We start from the raw sequence: 18,471 nt of genomic DNA, 5'->3' as shown, positions 1-18,471 counted from the left end.
AAATCTACTTTGAGATGAATTTGGAAGACTGAGTGCTTGTGAAGAGAACAGTGAGTGAAACAGAACAATGCTTGCCTGACACTGACAGGAGTTAAATCTTTTTTCTCATCATGCTACAATTTGATCTCCTGAAGACTTTGATCTTAACTTGTTTTAACAGGACTATTTTATACATAAAAGTAGAGGATGTGAGCTACAAGCAAAAACAAATGGGAGGAGGAAGGAAAATACAAAAATAGACATCCATATTGTAAATGCAGTTCATACAAAACTCCTTTTGCTAGTGAAGCCTTGAGTAGCCTTAATCTGGGTACACTTACTGGCAAGTGCCAGACTGTAGTAACAGAAATTGCTGTTTTTCTGATGGACATTTTTTGTTTGAATTATTTTAAGCTCTAATTAATAACCTTGTTTCTATTGTAGAAATACTCCAATACTGCTCTTTAATTACTTCAGCAGTCCCAGTCTTTCTGCTCACTGATCCATATGGTAGCATCCCAGCATACAAAGGCCAAGCACAGATTAACCAATTTTAATTTCATCTTTATTTCCATAAATCAAAGTTACACTTCAAGTGGTTAGATCCTTTATGTCACATTTCTTACCCTACATAAACACCTACAGTAGTTACCATAAGATGTGCACCTGTTAATTATCACCGTTTTTTCAATCTGATGCAAATATCATTTACTAACAATCATTTATAGTTATTTTTTCCAGGTACATGACATGGAGATAAGATGTAAATTGGCAGTGTTCTGTTAACTGCAGGTCCAGCCAATACTAGAACATGTAGCAGCTTTAAAACTCAATAATTAGCTGTTAAATAAGCAGCAGTGTAAAAACATCAAGGGTTCTACATAGTTCTTTCACACTGCACTGGGAACAGGATGAAAAACCTACACAGTAGTGTCTACTCTCTTCCACCCACATCTCTTCAGTAAGAGGTCTCATCTTCATATCCTTTAAAAAAATATCCTGTGCAACTCTGGATTTAATGGAATAGAGATGCTGATTGCCAGAACTACTTGAAGTAAATGCATACTGTCTTTCATTAGGAGGCCATAATATATATTTTGAATCTTTCTGCATTGGCTGAATGGTCAGAATGCATAGAAGCCCCTAGTGTCCTCTACAGAAGATTTTTACAGAAAAATACTTTAATTTATGCAAAAACATACTTGTCCTCTCTACATAAAAATCTCAATTTCAAAGTATCTTTGTATATTTCTTACAGAGTCAATTGGAGAATACATTTTTCTAGAGCTGTAAATACTCTTTTTTAGAAAAAATGCTTAATATCTTTGGTTGGATGAAAAAAAAAAGTTTTAAAGGAAATAACTATCTAGTTACCTGAGATTCATCTTTTATTTCTTCTAACATGAACTTGTGACATTAGCTGTTTGGTAGCCGAAAAGGGAATTTCTCTACAAAACATAGAAACATAAAGCTTATTTTAGGGTATATTAAATAAGACAAGGCCATTTTAGTAAAACTGACTCTTAAGGACAGTTAAAAAACAAAACTAGTAGTCCTATTTGTTGCAGAATTAATAATCCTTTACTCTGTATGGCCATCTTCTTGACAATTATATAAAGCATAAAAAAATATTCATAGTATTATTCTATTATTCCACTTTATATTCTGAAAAAGTGCTTACAGAGACAAGTTTCTTAACCACAAACTCAAAGCCTTCCAGTTGTCTAAAGCCCCAGTCCAACTATTTGAGACCCTTGCTGAATATAAAAAAAAGGAGTTAAGACAACTTTCATTTTTTAGGAGTGCTCTCCCTACTTTTACATTTTCAAGTCAAATTAACAATTGCTTGAAAAGCGCGGCGTGATTTGTGTTAAACTGTGGATTAGTCACTTCTAAAGAGGAAGCTTCCTGTCTAGTGTAAGGCTTTGAGAAATACTTCATTGCTTTCATTTTTTACCCTTCTTCTCATTATCCAATACTTTATATTCATCTAACACAGCATGGCCAGTTTCCTTTGCAGTTTTCTTTACAACAGCTTTGATACCAATATTGTCGATGTTCAATGCTGTCACACCAACGTTGATTGCAGAATTCATAGCATTGTCTGTAGCATGGCCAGCATCTTCTCCATACCTTAAGAAAGACAGCAGTTTTGTCAATATGTATATTTAATATTGTCCATTTTAGTAGAATTATCTCGAAAGCAAGAATTTAAGCATTACTAAGAACAAGTAACAAGCACACAGTCTGAATGCTTAAAGAATAAAACTGTAAATTATCAAACCATCTCAGTGAGGGCTGCTCCTCTATCACATGGATTATTCTTTAAAGACACCAATATGATTCTCTTCTTTTTCCTCAAAAACCCCACAACCTTCCTGTCTTTCTCCCTCCTTCCCCTCTAGTTTTGAAGAGCAGAAAGCTTGTCTATAGAACCACAAGAAGGGAGGTAGGGAGTTGTGTGCAATAACCCCTAAATACTTTTTAACCTATGTTCTTAGGTAGAACTCCTACTACCCTCTCTCTATTCTTCCATTTAGGTCCTCACAGCTAGTCTCTTCCAGCTCCTTAACCTTCCCAGTCTGTACCATGGGTGGCACCACTGAAGAGGAGGGAGGGCAAACACTGTCCTGCCTTCCCACCTGTTAAGAGAAAAAGGGACCAGAATCACCTCAGGTGTATTTTTTCTCAGTTGGTTCTACCACTGCCAGAATAGTGCTTGGTTAGTACTTGTCCTTTATCACCTTTGCCTGTGTCTAACTGGCATAATATGATACAATGTGTGTGGTGTAACAGCACCACACTGCCATGTTATTTCTAAATCCCAAAAGCAGACTCACTGAAGTAGTCCACCACTATGCTCAAGTAAATTAACCCAGACAGTCTAATAGGTTGCCCACATAAAAAGAATGGCTGATTTGCTGACAGCAAGATCCCTACCAAAAAATTTTTCCAGTAAAAATTTATCTGAAGTAATAGAAGTAATCAAAACAGTGGCAAAGTGGAGAGGGGATGGGGGGAAGGAGGAGGAAAAGTAACCTGAAACACTCAAAGCTATCATGAGGATTTGTTGAAAATTACCAAGAGATAAAAACTCTGGTCTATCCAATGAGCTGAATCCAGCTTTTTGTTTTAGGGGAAAGTCAGAACTCTTGTATTAATTACTCAAGTGTGAAGAAAGATACACCTACACCAGTAGAAAGAGCATACTGAAGGAGGATGAAAGCACAATGAGAGCAGCAACTCCAACTATAGTCTAGCAACCGCAATGGTGATTCAAGGGTTGGACTCGATGATCTCCGAGGTCCCTTCCAACCCAGCCAATTCTATGATTCTATTCGAGGCAGGCAGATGCTTCCCCAGAGAGCACTACAGTCACACAAACCAGGCCAAAGGAAAGTATTTCTGGCAGTATCAGAACCCCAGCAGTTAAGGGAGTTTCTTTTTCCCTGAGCTTTTTTGGACCAGAGATTCTTTGAGGATCTCAAAATAAGGCTAGAGAGAAGCACACAATATCAAAGAATCAAAAAATCTATTTAATTATTGGTACAGCAGCCATGGCTTATGGCTGAAACAAGAACAAAACTGAGTAAGAAGAATTAGTGCTTTTTTGTTTTGCTCTTAATTCTCTGATAGAGTAACAGCCTTGACTCACTGACATTGGGTTTGCAGATCACAGAATAAATCTCACAGCACAAGTGTAGTATTTGTCAATTTGACTGGTTATTTTCACCTCAGAAACATCAGAAGCCAGTTTCATTTAACATCAGCAAAGCAGCTAATGCTATTTGAATTAAAACTGATCCATTACAGGTGGTCCATTGTGTTACACTGACAATTTCAAACTTGATCATTGATTTTTCAGTTTACCTCTCTCAATTGTATCATTTGTAACTTCCTTTTCTTTTTTAAAGAAAAAAGTTGGCCTACACATCCCCAGATTCTGAGCAACATACAATAAGCATCTCTTTATAATTTAACCTGCAGAGGTATCACAGCTAAGTTGTAGCTGAGGGTTTTTTGGTAATTTAGAGATGTTTAGATGATGCCCCTTTAGCTTTCTTTCTATTAAGTGGAATCTAGCTCATTTACTGAAGCATTTTGAGTGTAAGAGATCTTTGTCACTGAAACAGAAACCAGCTTCCAAAAGGGGTGTTAAGTAGAATTTTAATAGATTTATATAGATAAATTCTAAAGATCAAAAATCAAGTATTTTCAATTGAATTGTAATTAACTACAATACTTCATTACTTATTGTTTTTTACTCATAGAGGCTGCTGACTGTTCCTTGTATTTTCTATTTTTATATCTAAAACATTAACATTAATCTGAATTTGTGATGAGTAGCAGTACAATACTTCCTGAAATTCCTCCTGGAAACAAACATTAGCAATAAAGCACCACTAACCAGAACTGCACAATCAAGTTTCCTATTTGAAATGTATCCCAACCCAACTCTGAATGCCAATCCACTTAATACTGCTGATGCTTATCTTGTTACCTTCTAGCAGCCTGTATGCACTTTCAGTAATCCTTTTTAACATCTCTTTTGCTACTTATCAGGGATTCCATTTAACCTACATGCCTTTGCTTACTCTTCACTTTCTGTTATTACCCACTACACTTTTTCAGGGGTGCATTTCTTACATTTTGCAGTTATTTCATCATTATATTCCCTTACTCTCCACTGTACTCAATTCTTTTTCTTTTCATCATCTTAGTGACAACTCCAAGTAACAAACATTGCTGTCCTCTTCCCCCTCATTAACTTCTTCTAAGAGCATTTGTATTTTGCAAGTCAAGGCTATTCTATTATTCCTATTTATTCCATACATTTCCTTACACATTTTTCTTGCACTTAGCAGCTTATCATGTGCTGCACAATTAGAGCAAAGCAAGTGTTTCAGTTCACTTCCCCACACTTTCAGATTTTTTTTGCCAGTATTCAAAGTAACAGTATGTTTTGGAAGATGAAATCAACAAAAACATAACTTACTTGTATCTGACAGTTTTCACAGTCTCAGTTGAAACACTTTTAGCAATGCATTTTGCTGCACTTTCTAAACCTTGCCACACTGTTGAAAACCCTGTAAAATGAACAGCTTGTTTGAGTTCATTGCACTGAAAAGTATGTACTTAAAAAGGAGTATATGGGATTTTTATTACCTTGAACTCCACTTGCTGCTACCACCAGAGCACCATCAAAAGTAGATTTGCCATCTTTATCTTTCTTAAGGGATTCTGGAACTAATTTGCTGCCATGCTTCTTCACGTGTGGTGCCAGCTCCTTTCCAACACAGCTTGCTATAGAACACACTCCCTCAACTACCATAAAACAAACAGTATGCAGATTATTTAGTGATAACAGAACACCTTTCTTTAAAAGTCCCTACTTATAATTAAAAATAAACTTCACTGAAGTCATCAGTGTTGCTTCTATTTAAATATGCTTATTTGAAAGACAGACTTAAATCCATGCTTATGTATCCAACTGAAAGAAAATCAACTTTATCTTTCAGATTCTGCAGTTCCAGTTCCCAAGAAATGAGTAAGTTTGGACTTACAACTAAAAACGTCTTTAAAAGAAATAAATACACATCATATTTTTTAACTTCAAGAATCTGCTTTAATTGCTTTTTTATCCCCAAACTTGTACATAGGGAAAAATCTGTCTTTCTTTTCTGACTTGTCTTCTGGAGAAATCTCTTTCCATAATTCCAGCTCTTGGAAGTATTTTAAATCATCCAGCACAATTTGCTTTTAAACTCAGAGGAGTAACCGGACACCAAATATAAACATTAATGCAAATACATAACAGAATGAAGTTACTGAGAGCTGTTAGGGTTACCAAGCACCTCTGAACATCAAGCCACTTCCAGATGAAGTTTTATACATAGCTGAAGATAATACAGCGCTCCAAGAGCGACTGACCTCTCTGCAAAGCGTGCTCAGGACTGAGCTGAGCTTGTGTCTCAGGACTCACCTTTAATTGGCCCCCTGGTCCTGCTCATGTGCAGTGGGGGCCCACCCTAACTAGGCACAGTTGGGCTTGACACAAGCTCATGCTCACTCCCTGGCAATTAGTGGCACCTGGTTGCCTCCTTACACTACACAGTCTATATATACCTGTTTCAAATGTGCATATTTAAAACCATGCACATACACATTCTCTAGTGGCCTAATATGTACAGCTCTTAAAATACATGGCTATCAACTTAGGAAGAAAGAGGGAGACTATTTTGAATTAACTCTATAAAACTTATAAAACATTTCAAACTTAAGACTGTACAGACATACTCTTTTAAGAAAGTAAAATAATATGCCTCAAGGTCACATAATGGTCCCAAATCATGTCTCTTGCAGGAGGCAGCTAGGCACACTGGATTTCATCAGGTCAGTCCCTGCTATAGGTCACTGGCTGAAGAAACCATCTCTCATTTTACAGAATATTTAAGGCAAAAATATATACTATGGGCATGGGAATTTTTACCTAAGAGTTGGCTGACTTTCACAGCTCCTCCAGTGGCCTGTTTTGCTACATGAAGCCCCTTTGCTACAGTTGGGTTGACTTCAAGAGGTTTTTCTTCTGGTTGAATGTGTTCTCGTAGTTTAGAAGCTCCTTTGTGGATAGCTTTGCCAGTATATTCTGCTCCTTTTACTAGGCCCCAGCTTACCCAAGATGCACCTTCAAGGCAAAAATTGTTTTTCTTAGAATGTGTCATTTTACAGATTACGATTCCTGCAGCTTTTTCCCTCCAACACTGACTTTATAAACATTCCTGATGGCACAGTCTGCAATTACACTCTTCCCTGAGCATTAATTCCTGCAGTAATTTCTGCTCGTACACCACACATGTTTTTTCAGTTGACTTTATTTAAGTTTAATCAAGTCAGCCCTCATCCAAATGTCAGCTTAATACAAACAGAGTTTTTTAACAGATATCCAAGCCCCAGCTAGGTCAGAAGTGATATAACTGTATTTCTCAATGCTATTAACATTTGAAAATGTACAACCAGCCTGTTGGCCCTCCTAGCAGATTCATATATATTACAACCAGCTGGTGGTCATTAGTTATGTGCCAAAGGTTCTCTGAGGAAAAAAATGTTCATCTGTAGAAATCACAACAGATGCCTGCTTTAATGTCCTGTTCAAACAGGACTAGAATTGTTCTAACACAGCAGTTTGAGTCACAGGGGTTACCATCCTAAAATATAGTCAAATAAATAGCCCAACTCACTTGCAGTGAACAAGACTGGTGCCAATGGATTTATATTCTGCCCTGTTTTCATACAGCCCACTAAAGTATCCTTTAGATTACAATTAGAGCAAGTAAACATCAACTTCTGACCACCTGACACACATGCATTTAGGTGAAAACACTGGTTAAATGTTACTCAGGTTTACAGTCAACACAATTCTCTTACTACAACAGTACCTGATAAGATTCCATGAGCAACTTTCTCACTCCATTCTGGCAACTCTTTCTTATTTCCTTCTTCTTCAGGTTGTGGTTGGATATGTACAGTTTGAGGCAAGTTAAATGCATCACCAGAGGCTTCTGGAGGCTAACAAGTGAAAGTAAACACCTGAGAATCTACTTAGACACATAACATCAGGATTTCTATTTTACATGGTTTAAATCATAGAGATCCATTTTCAGAAAACACTAATGCAATGTATTATTCCAATAAGCATACAGAAATTCAAAGGAAATTTGTGATTCAGCTACTGTACATTCAAAAAAAGCTGATCAGAGCTCAGCACTTTCTCTACGTTTTCTTCACCCAGTAACAATGCTGCAGTTTTCATTCCAACATGGCCATGTGATCAGCTAACTAAGTAGAAAAAACTTACAGGACAATATAACTAAAAGTAAGAGACTTGTCCCTCTAGTATTTCTATGTTCTCAGAGGGAAGTCAACTCTGTTGTTATTCAGTATGGGAACTGGAGCCTGAGAATCCAGCTGCACTACAAGAATGCAGCTGTTCTGGTTGTTTTGCTCCTCATCCTGCCCTCCCAAATTCAAGAATAAAAGAGATTATTCTTTCTATGTGCTGTCAATGCTTTTGCAGACTGGCACAGCCAAAGAACACATGATACTGCTTCCCATTTAACATCGAGGGGCTAGGCCTGGTGTGATTTCAAGTCAAAGACCAGAGTTTCTGATTATTGCAACACAGCAACCACCACCACATTCTGGTTAGCAGTTTTAGAAACTGGACCATCACTTTACACAGTTCACAGACAATGTATAATTAAACTCTAGAGAAAGTAAAAAAAGTAACAGATTTAGGTTTTGGTTAGGATTCTATTTTTAAGACTTTTCCAAGAGTAAACGTAAAAAAACCAAAATTCAGTTATTGAAAACTTCTTGTTAATGAGGGACAGTAAGAAACCCCTTTGTGTTTAGGCTTGAAGACTCTATATGAAAGCATTCATAGATGAAGCCTATGAACAGAATAGAACACACAATATGGATTAATATTTGACACTGCATGGAATCCTTAGATTGTTCTGAAATATTTCCTGGAAATCGAGTATTACATAAAAATGGCTGTGTCAGTAGAATAAAACAAAAACAACATTATAGAAAAGAGTATAGTCAGTTTTGGAAAGTTGCTAGGTTAACAATGTATTACTGAGTTGTCCTGTACCATCAGTTCCTGCTTGACAGCAGCACAGAATTTCATGTTTAAGAAATGTCTTTAGCATGGGACCAAAACACTTTGGGGGCTGGGCAGGAGAAATTACCTCAACACACAGCTACAACTAAGAGCAGCTTGGGTCACTACATAGAGAAACATTGAGACTTCTAAGGAACAGAAATGGGTTCTCTAAAAAGGTGATTCTATACTATAACTACATTAAATATACTTGTTAATTAGATCCTCATGAGTACTATATAAAATATACTTTAAATGGCCAACAGACTAAGCTTTGAAATAGTTGTGCTCTATCATATTTTTTTTACACTCCAGAAATCTGCAACTAATATGCAAAATGTGCAAAAAAATTAAAAAAACCCAAAACACAGGGCACAGCATACATTGCTGCTTACAACTGAGTCAGCAGTTCTAATATGTATTTCAGTGACAATTCTTTTTTTTTTTTTACTATGGAATCACTGTCCTGGAATTTACCTGGACTTTGTGGCCAGACATCTGTTTAAATTTATCTTCAAAATGCGCTCTCTCAGTTGCTGGGAGCTCTGAAGATAACCCTACTCTCTGATGGGATCCTGGCACCTGTGACATCATATCAGGGAACATTAACAAAAACATGGAATTTTAGGACAACAAGGAACTAATGAGATATCCAATTTGAGCTACTTCTATGCAGGATATGTTACAGAATTTTATCCATTAAGTCCTGCACTGAAACAGCACACAATTCTTTAGTATTTTTCCCTTTAAAGTAAAAATTAGTGGCCTCCTGTGCTAGTGAAATTCTCTGCTGAAGTCCACAGGACTCTGCCTACATGGCACACTGCAAACTGGTCCTTCACCATCACTGCATTCAAGTCTTGGTGATTCAACAAGACCGTGTATTTCATTAAAAGATATAAATTTGCTAAGAACTTTTAAATAGCTATAGATTATCATTTTTGCTAAAATGGCGCACCAGTGCTCTTTGAGTAATATTTTTTACCATGTTTACAGTCACCATATCTTATTTCACCTCTGTTAGACTGTAGGTATTTTTTTCCTATTTTCTCTATCAGTTGATATCTGACTGCAATTATGCACCAGATTTATCTATTTTGAGATCCCATTTCAAGGCAGATTTTTGAGGTACACACTATTTTCACAGCTTTTCTCCAAAGTGGCTTAATATTTTGGAAGGGTAAATAACTTTGGGCACAATATTCCATGAATGGTGTCATCAAAACTACACAGAGACTGTTTCTTTGTGTGGGTACACAGACTGGTAAACAACCTGCTTTCTCCTCAACAGATAATTTCACTTTGGGTCCTATTTCTTTTGGAAAAATATAGAAAATACAGAAAACAGTCTGTGATTCCTCTGTGTGCTTACAATTCAAAACTTTCCGTCCTCCCATCTCACACAGCATAATTTCATTTCTAGGTTGCTTAATCTTGATACTTTATTTTTTTCTCACTGGGGAGCTTCCCAAGCAAGACACAGAACTTCACAATTTTACACAACTGAATGGAAATGGGAGAATGTACTGATGATCACCACCTTTCCTTATTGGCTTTAAAAAGGCAGCCCAGGAATTTACCTGGATTCGAAGGTCAGACATCTGTTTTAAGAGATCCTCAAAGAGCTCTCTGTCAGCTGCTGGAAGTTCTGAGGACAGAACTACTCCCACATAGGACCCTGGTACCTGGGACATCGTATCAGGGAACATGTAGACTCCAGTGTTGCAGCACAGAACAGGAGACTGGTTACACATTAGAGGATACAACCAGTCACAGACCTAGAAAAGGTAAGTGCATGAAAAAAATTAAAGGATCTTTTTAAAAAGAAAGGCAAGTAGAACGTACTGATAAGCACCAAAATCTTGATTTTCCATAAAAATTAAAAAGAAAACTAGAAAAGCCTTATGTCATCATAAAAACAAAAAAACCAACAACGAAAAGGAAATAATTTCCACATGACTGTGGAAATACCATTCTTGATCAGTTCAGACAGTCTGAAGTATAAGATACAGAACATATTATTTTTCACAGGACTATAATTCAGGCTTGTAGGCTCTTAACTGAGGTGTAGTCTTGAGGGCCAAGTGTAGAAGCAGATGAAAAGCTCTGCTAAACAAGTTGGGTATCTGTAACTTCCTGTAGATCTTTGGACAGATTTATATTCTAGGATAAAGACAACATCTGGCTGTCACTGCCTGACTATTGGAGGTGAGCCAGGCTTCCAAAACTAGGAAAGAGTTTTCATTGGTTCCTCCAACTTTCTCCTTCACTGATGAGACTTCTAACAGCCAACATTGGCAGCAACAAGGAGATTCGAAGTCAGCAAGGAGGCCAGAAATGCAGTGTACATTACAGAACATGCTCACATGAAGCAAACAAAGACTGAAAGAAACCCCCAAAATGCATCTTTTTTATTTGTAGCTCAGAGCCTCGATTAACATAGGCCCTCGAATTCCAAACTTGTTGTCCTAATTGCAATGCTTATAACTAGTTGAAACTGAGTTTCTGTGTGAGAAAAGGGAAGTTAACTTTATGAAGCAAAAAGACATGTTAGCTCCTGTAGAAAATGTAATTCACTGGAACAGTCAGCACTAAATAACTTTGCAGTGTATATTTGAAGAAAACGTTTTTCTAACAGCAACAACATCCTTCATATTATCACACAGGTATTCAGGCTCAGAAGAGCAAGAGACTAAGAAGATTGCCTTTTAAAGTTTTATGACAGCCCTTGAAATTTAATTAAAGGAGAAAATTGTGTTCTTGTTACCTGAAGAAACGCAGGTGGACGATTCTGTGCCGCCTCATTACCTGTATCCAAGAACTTCACAATACGGAGATATCCAGGATATGAAGGAGCACTGACCTGCCCATCAGGAGTCACAAAGAAGATTTGTACTCCTTGGGGAATCAAGATCAGTTCATCTGCATCCACTCCCAGGTTTTCAAGGGGAGGTGGCCGAGTACACTTATTGTAGTAGTCCTCACCAACAGAAGAAAACTCCCCAGAGTCGGTGCCATAAGACACAGTGAAATGGCCATTGGTAGCCTGGGGAGTATAGGCAGGAGGTGCTTCATTTGGCAGACAAAGGGGTTTTGCAGATGATGGACTCATGGCTGGTATTTGCCCCTGGCTCACAGCTGTAACACTTCCATTTCCTGCAGGTGGCCGACTTGGTACAAACAGAGAACCAGGGGGCGGGGGTCTTTCTGGCTTTTCTTTGGAAGGAATAGATGGGTACAACTTGGGCACCCCAGGAGGGGCATCCATCACAACAGGACTTGCTTGAACAGGTGGAGTGTTTTGTTCTAGAATACCGAGTCGAGCGTGAACATTCTGAAGAGTCTCCTTCATCTTCTGCTGCATTTCCCTTGCAGACTCCCACTGGGACCCTACACATCCAGGACCCTGTGATGGAATGCTAAGTCCTCGAAGCAAGTGATCAAGTCCTTGCTTATAATAATCCCTTGCCTCTTCCTTCTGACCCAGTTCATCTGTATTCAGTCCTTTATTGATAAAAATAAAAGCTTTCTTGTACTCTTCATTAATAGCTTTAAGATTTGCATCTTCTTGCACAACCGGATTCTGTAGTGGTTCCATTACTGCAAATTGAAATAGATTAATAAGAGTATTCAGAGATGAAGCAAAACAAAATTTACCTTAGAATAAAATCTCTGGTTTCTAATAATTACTATGTTCTGCGTATTAGCAGAAAGTTAACAAGTTGCTTTGTACAGTGTCTGGTATGTTATGGGTGTCTTATATTAACCTTCAGATTTTGAACATATGATTACAAATCAGCAAGGAACTGGACTCTATAATCATCACATCTAGTTACATTACAGACAGGTATTTCTTCAAAGCTAAGCATCAGAATATCGATATTTCTGATGCCAGTCTTTCAGTCTTAAAATATTAAGATGAGTAGCAGAAGATGGGGAGGAAAAAACCAACACAACAAAAAAATTAACTTTACTGTTGATAATACATACTAAAAAAAAATCTCCAGGTTATTAAACAATTCAGTTAGTTTTGGCTATATAAATAAAGGCTGTATTTTTAAACTAAGTATATTTTTCTTAAAATAGTTTAAAGAAAAGCACTCAACAGACTTGATAGACTTCCAAGATCAACACAGAAATGGGAAGAAACACTTTGAGCAGTTAAAGCTATGCCTTACAAAATTAAAACAGGGAATAACTTATTTGCTTTATAGTATTTATGAAGTAAGAAGACAACTGGCGTTTTCCCTTCCTTTCTCCCATGTAATTAAAACCTGAAATACCAGTATGTGTAAAAGGTAGCAGGTTCTACCTCTATTGTGAAATGTATTCCTCAAACAGCCTCATATATATTCCAACAACTGAAGAGCAGAAGAGAATCCAATAGGTCTATCTGAACTTTAAAATGTTTTAACTGAAATTAAGTTTTCAGTCTTTGCCAAATGCAGCAAACACAAATAATTCCTGAACTAAGATAGTGTTTACAACACACAATGTAAAAAAAATCCAGTGAGGTATTTTGCTGACAGTATTGAGAAGCATTGTCAATTCAGAAAAGAGTAATGATCATGGACAACAAAAACAGGATACCATTTAAAAATGAACCAGCATGCACTTTAGGAACAACAATGAATCTGTGCTGTAAGCTGGATGGAAGAAAGAAGAAAAATCTAGAGGCATCTAGCAATCACAATAATGGCAAGCTATAAAAAACATGAGGGCAAGTAAAATCTAAAGTGTGAAAAGAAAAATCCTTCCATTACACATAGTGGCTTTAATGCCACTGTACAAAGCACCTGGTGAGTCCTCTCACAATGTTGAGCCACTTTCAAGAAAGCTGCACCAGAACAGGAAAAGGCGTGCAAAAGGCTACTGAAATTTTTTAGTGAATCAGTTACTTTTATTTACCCTAGACAGAGCTTGGCTTACTGATCAAATAAGCAAAAGGCTAAGAGATTAGATCAGTGTCTATAAATAAAGTAGATGAAAAGAAGAAAGTAAATCATGAAAGAAGAACTACTGAAATCCAAACTTCTATCAAAATCCTGAAATAGTACCCACATTTCTGACTGATATGCCCTAGTTTTGGTCCTGCTCTGGCAAAGGGGTTGGACTTGATGATCTTCAGAGGTCCTTTCCAACCCCTGACATGCTGTGATTCTGTGATTTAGGTTTATTTAATGTCTCTTCTTATTTTAGTCTATCAATAAAGTAAAAAATTATAATATGTATTATATAATATGTAGGTTTCCAAAAAACAAAAAGCATTTAGAAGAGTAAGACAGAGTTTAACCTAACAGCAGAGGTTACTTCTTTATGAGCACAATTTAGCATTGTGATATTATTCGTGTCTGTGTATCCAGTTCTGTAACAAAACCCATCTTAAAGCTCTAAGTAAACAATCAATTTGTGTGAACACCATTGCTGTACCAGAGTCCACTTTGTTCAATGGATTTTTTTATTTGTTTTTGCTAGGGGCAGGCTAAGGCAAATAGAGTTTACAGATTTTAAAATAATTGTTTTGCTAGCTATTGTTAGTATATAAAAAGAAGAGACATCAAGTAAAATCCTAAAGTCTTAGCTACATTTCAACTTTACAGTCAATTTACCATTTACTGTATGGTCATCATACTACCAACACTGCTGTCCTTGCTAAAGCTCAGTCTCTATTGACACTAAAAAAGGTTTGTAAGAAAAAGAGATGTCAGCACCATCTGTGTATACACAGCACTAGTGTGTGGCTGTGCATGGGCAAGATACTGAAGCTGGCTCAGCAACTCAGAAGAGAGTGCTACAGCTCATCTCTGGAGCATTCCAAATGTGCTTTATGTGTACATACACTAAACTGTACATTACCACTAAATGCTTTATGTGTACATACACTAAACTGTGCATTCGAGTGGCTAAGCACTTGGTAATGGAAGAAGGAATTCATCATACATTTTAACTTCAACATAACTGAAAGTCAGGCCAAAGACCTGAATTTCATTTGTTCTTGTTAACATATTAAATTGAGTATGGAATAATGGATTGTAGAAAGCAAAGCAATGACTGGACTGTTTCCTCATAGCACATTGAGAAATACTCACTGAAATTCTGCCAACCTGATCACATGCAAGGAAGATCCTTTGTCATTATTTATTTTCAGTGTATGATCTTAATACAATATTTAAGTGCCCTGCCTATTTCAATATTTATCTGTAATCCATTTCTGTACAAAGCAGAGAGTCTCATTTCCTCTTTTCTAAAGCTGGAATAAATTGCAAAGTATATGTTACTAAATATGAGAAAAGTATATGTTACTAAATATGAGAATCCTGCAAACCCCAACTTTTGATCCAATGGTCAGTAGGACTCTGAAGAACTTGTCCTGCACAAAGCTCATCCAAAAAACAGAGCTAGGAAAAGAGCTAACAGGCACTGTGGATAATCACAGATCAGTTCTGTGCTTGAGCTAATTCCTTGGCCCTTTTCCATTTATCAGTACAGATACACTCTGGTTTTAAGTAACTCAGCCAAGGGAGGCTAGGATGCAACACTGAAACTTGAGTACAATTCGATACTGTGAGCTGCCATCTCAACTACCTGTCTGACCATCCTTCCTCTGAAGCAACAAACTCTACCTCATTAAAAAACAACGTATATGTAAGAAATACAGCTTACTGCCAAGGTAAAAACAAAGCCTAAAGCTTTCTAATAGGATTAAATAACCTGACAGAGGAAGGACAGTATTACCAACTCACAGTTTTTGAAACCTGGTGGTATAGGGAAGGAAAAAACCAAAACCAAACCAAACCCTTTATCCACTATTTGTCAGCTGTTTATCTATCAGCCACTGATCTCAGAGATGAAGAGGGTGACAGAAAGCTACCATGCAGACAACATTAAGCCTTATTTCTATAGGGAAAGAGCAATTAAGGTATTAGCAACTTTTAGAAAATTAGAGAACAAACCAGATTAAAACAAATATTCTAAATTATGTAAATTAATACAAGCCAGGTACTAGTTGATAATTTTATGGGATATTTGTTTTTAGTTTTAGTTTGTTTGAAGTAGCCCTTTTATTTTTTTTTTTCATTAAGTGGTGATCTACCCTTAATTTTTTTTGTCTGAATAAATTACCTTCCTTCTGAATCCTTGGTATGCATTTCCATCACATGTTCTCAGTGCTTTTAGGCTCTGAGCATCTATTTGGCTCACCTCTAAAAAGAGAAGTGAATCTACAGTTCTGTGGCCAAAGCTACTAACATTATCGTGGAAAATGTAAGGTTATGTAAGGCAGCAATTTAATACTTTATCATTAGCAGTGTACCCCTGCCAGTTGTCGATCTCTGCCAACAGATTTTCCATACAAAAACAACTCAAGCCCCGATTGTCTGGCATGAATCTTTTCAAAAAAGGCAGGAGCACTTTTTTCACAGTATTTTGGCAAATAAACTTGCAGTTTATTTCAGTTCCATAAGAAGACACACAAAACATTATCTATTATCATGGCTACTTTAACCCGGCCTATCTCCCCATGGCACCGGAGCTCGCACCTCCACCACCCCAGCTCTGCCCACCGCGGGCACCCCCGCTCTTCCCGACTCAGCCCGACCCAGACGCGGGGCTCCACACCTGCCGGCGGGGCCTTGGGCTTCTCCGGGGCGATCAGACACACCGAAGCCGGCCGGGCGCCTGTGTACCTGACACCAGACCCAGCCCCGACCCACCTCCCGTCTCCCCTTGGCTCACACCCTACGGAGCGCTCACCCCGCGACCTCCAGCCCGCCCGCTCGCCCCACCCCGGCCGAACACACTACCTCACCGCAACCCGCCGGGAGGAACCCCCGACAAGCCTGGCAGGGCCCGACACCACGACCGCCGCCGCGCTGCTCACCGAACCAGGCCCCGCTGCCCGCCCCGACCGGACCGGACCGAATCGAACCGCTCGGTCCCTTCCTGTGCCACCACCGCCCGGATCAGGCGGCAGCGGGCGGGGCCGCCGGCACGCGACCTTGACGTCGGCGAGCGCCGGTTGGGGGCTGCGCGCGCGCGGGGGCGGTGCGGTGCTGAGGGGGAGGAGGAAGAGGAGGCGGCCCCGGCCCCGGGGTCCCTGCTTTGGCGGCATGGATTGCCCAGGGGGGCCACGCAGCCTTCATCCCTGATGTGCTCAGAACCCAATCAAGACCCTGAGCAGCTTGGTGTAGTTTCAGAATTGGCTGTGCTTTGAGTGGAGGGTTGGGCCAGATGAGTTTCGGTGGACTGTTCAAACCTCAACTTTTCCATATATCTGTGTTAAATGCTGGTCTCATACTTAAACAGAGAAAAAAAAAACCCCAAAGCTAACAGTTTGAAAATAGTGGCCTGAAAATAGTGGATTCTTAGAAAGGAGAAGGAACACTTGGAAAGGAGAAGGAACAACACACAATTCTTCATCTCAGGGCTCTTCTTCAGCCTGGTTCCTTCTTAAATGCATGATTTAATCAGAATGTAGATATAGATTAAATAAACTGGCAGAAGTAGTGCTAAAACACAGGTCAGTAGTGAGAGATGTTGGTGATAAGGTAGATTAATAGATAGATTAATTTTTTCTTTCTGTAAGAGCAGAAGCTGCAAGTAGTTTCTATGGATCAGCTGAGAGGATGACTACTAAAGAGAAAGATTTACATTATTTTTATCAGTCAATAGACTGCAGTATTTTCAGGTGTTCAGTGTTTTCTGGATATAGGCCTAAATAATCCCTTTTACCAATTTTTTTTTTTTTTTTTTTTTTTTTTTTTTTTTTTTTTTTTTGGTGGAAACAGGATTTGCTAATTCAATTCTGTAAGTTGGTGAAGGGCACAGCAGCATCACAGGAGGATGTGAGATAAGCAAGAGGTATTGAGGGGGCTGGCTGGCTGCACACTCTGAGCTCTCAGGAACACACTGGCACAAACCTCCATGACAGTGTTTCCTTCCATGCAGGTGCTGCTCTGACATACTGTGGCTCCTCCCTCCCCCCAAGGCAGCTTCTATCTGCTGTGAATTTATGTAAACCCTTGTGCTTTTGCTTTAAGTCAGAATTTGCCTCAGCACAGGGCTGAACCTCTGTCTCTAAGCATTCTCTCCTGTATCATAGAATCATAGAATCGGCTGGGTTGGAAGGGACCTCAGAGATCATCAAGTCCAACCCTTGATCCACTACTGCTGCAGTTACCAGACCATGGCACTGAGTGCCACATCCAGTCTCTTTTTAAATATCTCCAGGGATGGAGAATCCACTACTTCCCTGGGCAGCCCATTCCAGTGTCTGATCACCCTCTCCGTAAAGAAATTCTTTCTAATATCCAACCTAAACGTCCCCTGGCACAACTTAAGACTGTGTCCTCTTGTCTTGCTGAGAGCTGCCTGGGAAAAGAGACCAACCCCCACTTGGCTCCAACCTCCTTTCAGGGAGTTGTAGAGAGTGATGAGGTCTCCTCGGAGCTTCCTCTTTTCCAGGCTGAACAGCCCCAGCTCCTTCAGCCTCTCTTCATAGGATATGCACTTAAGTCCCTTCACCAGCTTAGTTGCCCTCCTTTGGACCTGCTCCAGGACCTCGATATCCTTCCTAAACTGAGGGGCCCAGAACGGGACACAGTACTCAAGGTGTGGCCTCACCAGGGCTGAGTACAGGGGGAGAATCACTTCCTTGGACCTGCTGGCCACACTGTTCCTGATACAGGCCAGGATGCCATTGGCCTTCTTGGCTACCTGGGCACACTGCTGGCTCATGTTCAGCTTCCTGTCAATCCAAAGTCCAAGGTCTCTCTCTGTCTGGCTGTTCTCCAAGTACTCTGTCCCCAGCCTGTAGCACTGCATGGACT

The 18,471-nt window shown here is 39.0% G+C and overlaps 1 protein-coding gene across 7 annotated transcripts; it reads right to left on the bottom strand.

Moving 5' to 3' along the window:
* Positions 1-522: 522 nt before the first annotated feature.
* On the bottom strand, positions 523-16,622 carry SPART (spartin). Of its 7 annotated transcripts, none has more exons than XM_030456768.1 (9): positions 16,447-16,622; positions 11,412-12,244; positions 10,225-10,422; positions 9,122-9,226; positions 7,416-7,545; positions 6,470-6,664; positions 5,146-5,304; positions 4,976-5,066; positions 523-2,112 (listed from the first exon to the last, which is right to left on the bottom strand). In XM_030456768.1, the coding sequence occupies exons 2-9, from the start codon at positions 12,240-12,242 to the stop codon at positions 1,926-1,928; spliced, it is 1,896 nt and encodes a 631-aa protein (XP_030312628.1). In that variant the 5' UTR covers positions 12,243-12,244; positions 16,447-16,622; the 3' UTR covers positions 523-1,925. The 7 variants fall into 7 exon arrangements, with proteins under 7 accessions (XP_030312628.1, XP_030312615.1, XP_030312620.1 ...); XM_030456755.1 differs by having other exon boundaries at positions 16,452-16,622; XM_030456760.1 differs by having other exon boundaries at positions 16,524-16,622.
* Positions 16,623-18,471: the final 1,849 nt, after the last annotated feature.

Source organism: Calypte anna, chromosome 1, assembly GCF_003957555.1.
Source record: "Calypte anna isolate BGI_N300 chromosome 1, bCalAnn1_v1.p, whole genome shotgun sequence".
Lineage (NCBI taxonomy): Eukaryota > Metazoa > Chordata > Aves > Apodiformes > Trochilidae > Calypte > Calypte anna.
The sequence above is the reverse complement of the archived record's forward strand: the minus strand, read 5'-3'. Positions and strand labels throughout refer to the sequence as shown.

Excerpts from the sequence above, each read along its gene's own strand:
- SPART (XM_030456768.1), bottom strand. The coding sequence starts at position 12,242 with ATGGAACCACTACAGAATCCGGTTGTGCAAGAAGATGCAAATCTTAAA. Across the intron at positions 7,546-9,121 it reads TGTCTGGCCACAAAGTCCAG|CCTCCAGAAGCCTCTGGTGA; the intron begins GTAAATTCCAGG and ends TTCACTTGTTAG. Across the intron at positions 5,067-5,145 it reads AGCAGCAAGTGGAGTTCAAG|GGTTTTCAACAGTGTGGCAA; the intron begins GTAATAAAAATC and ends TTCATTTTACAG.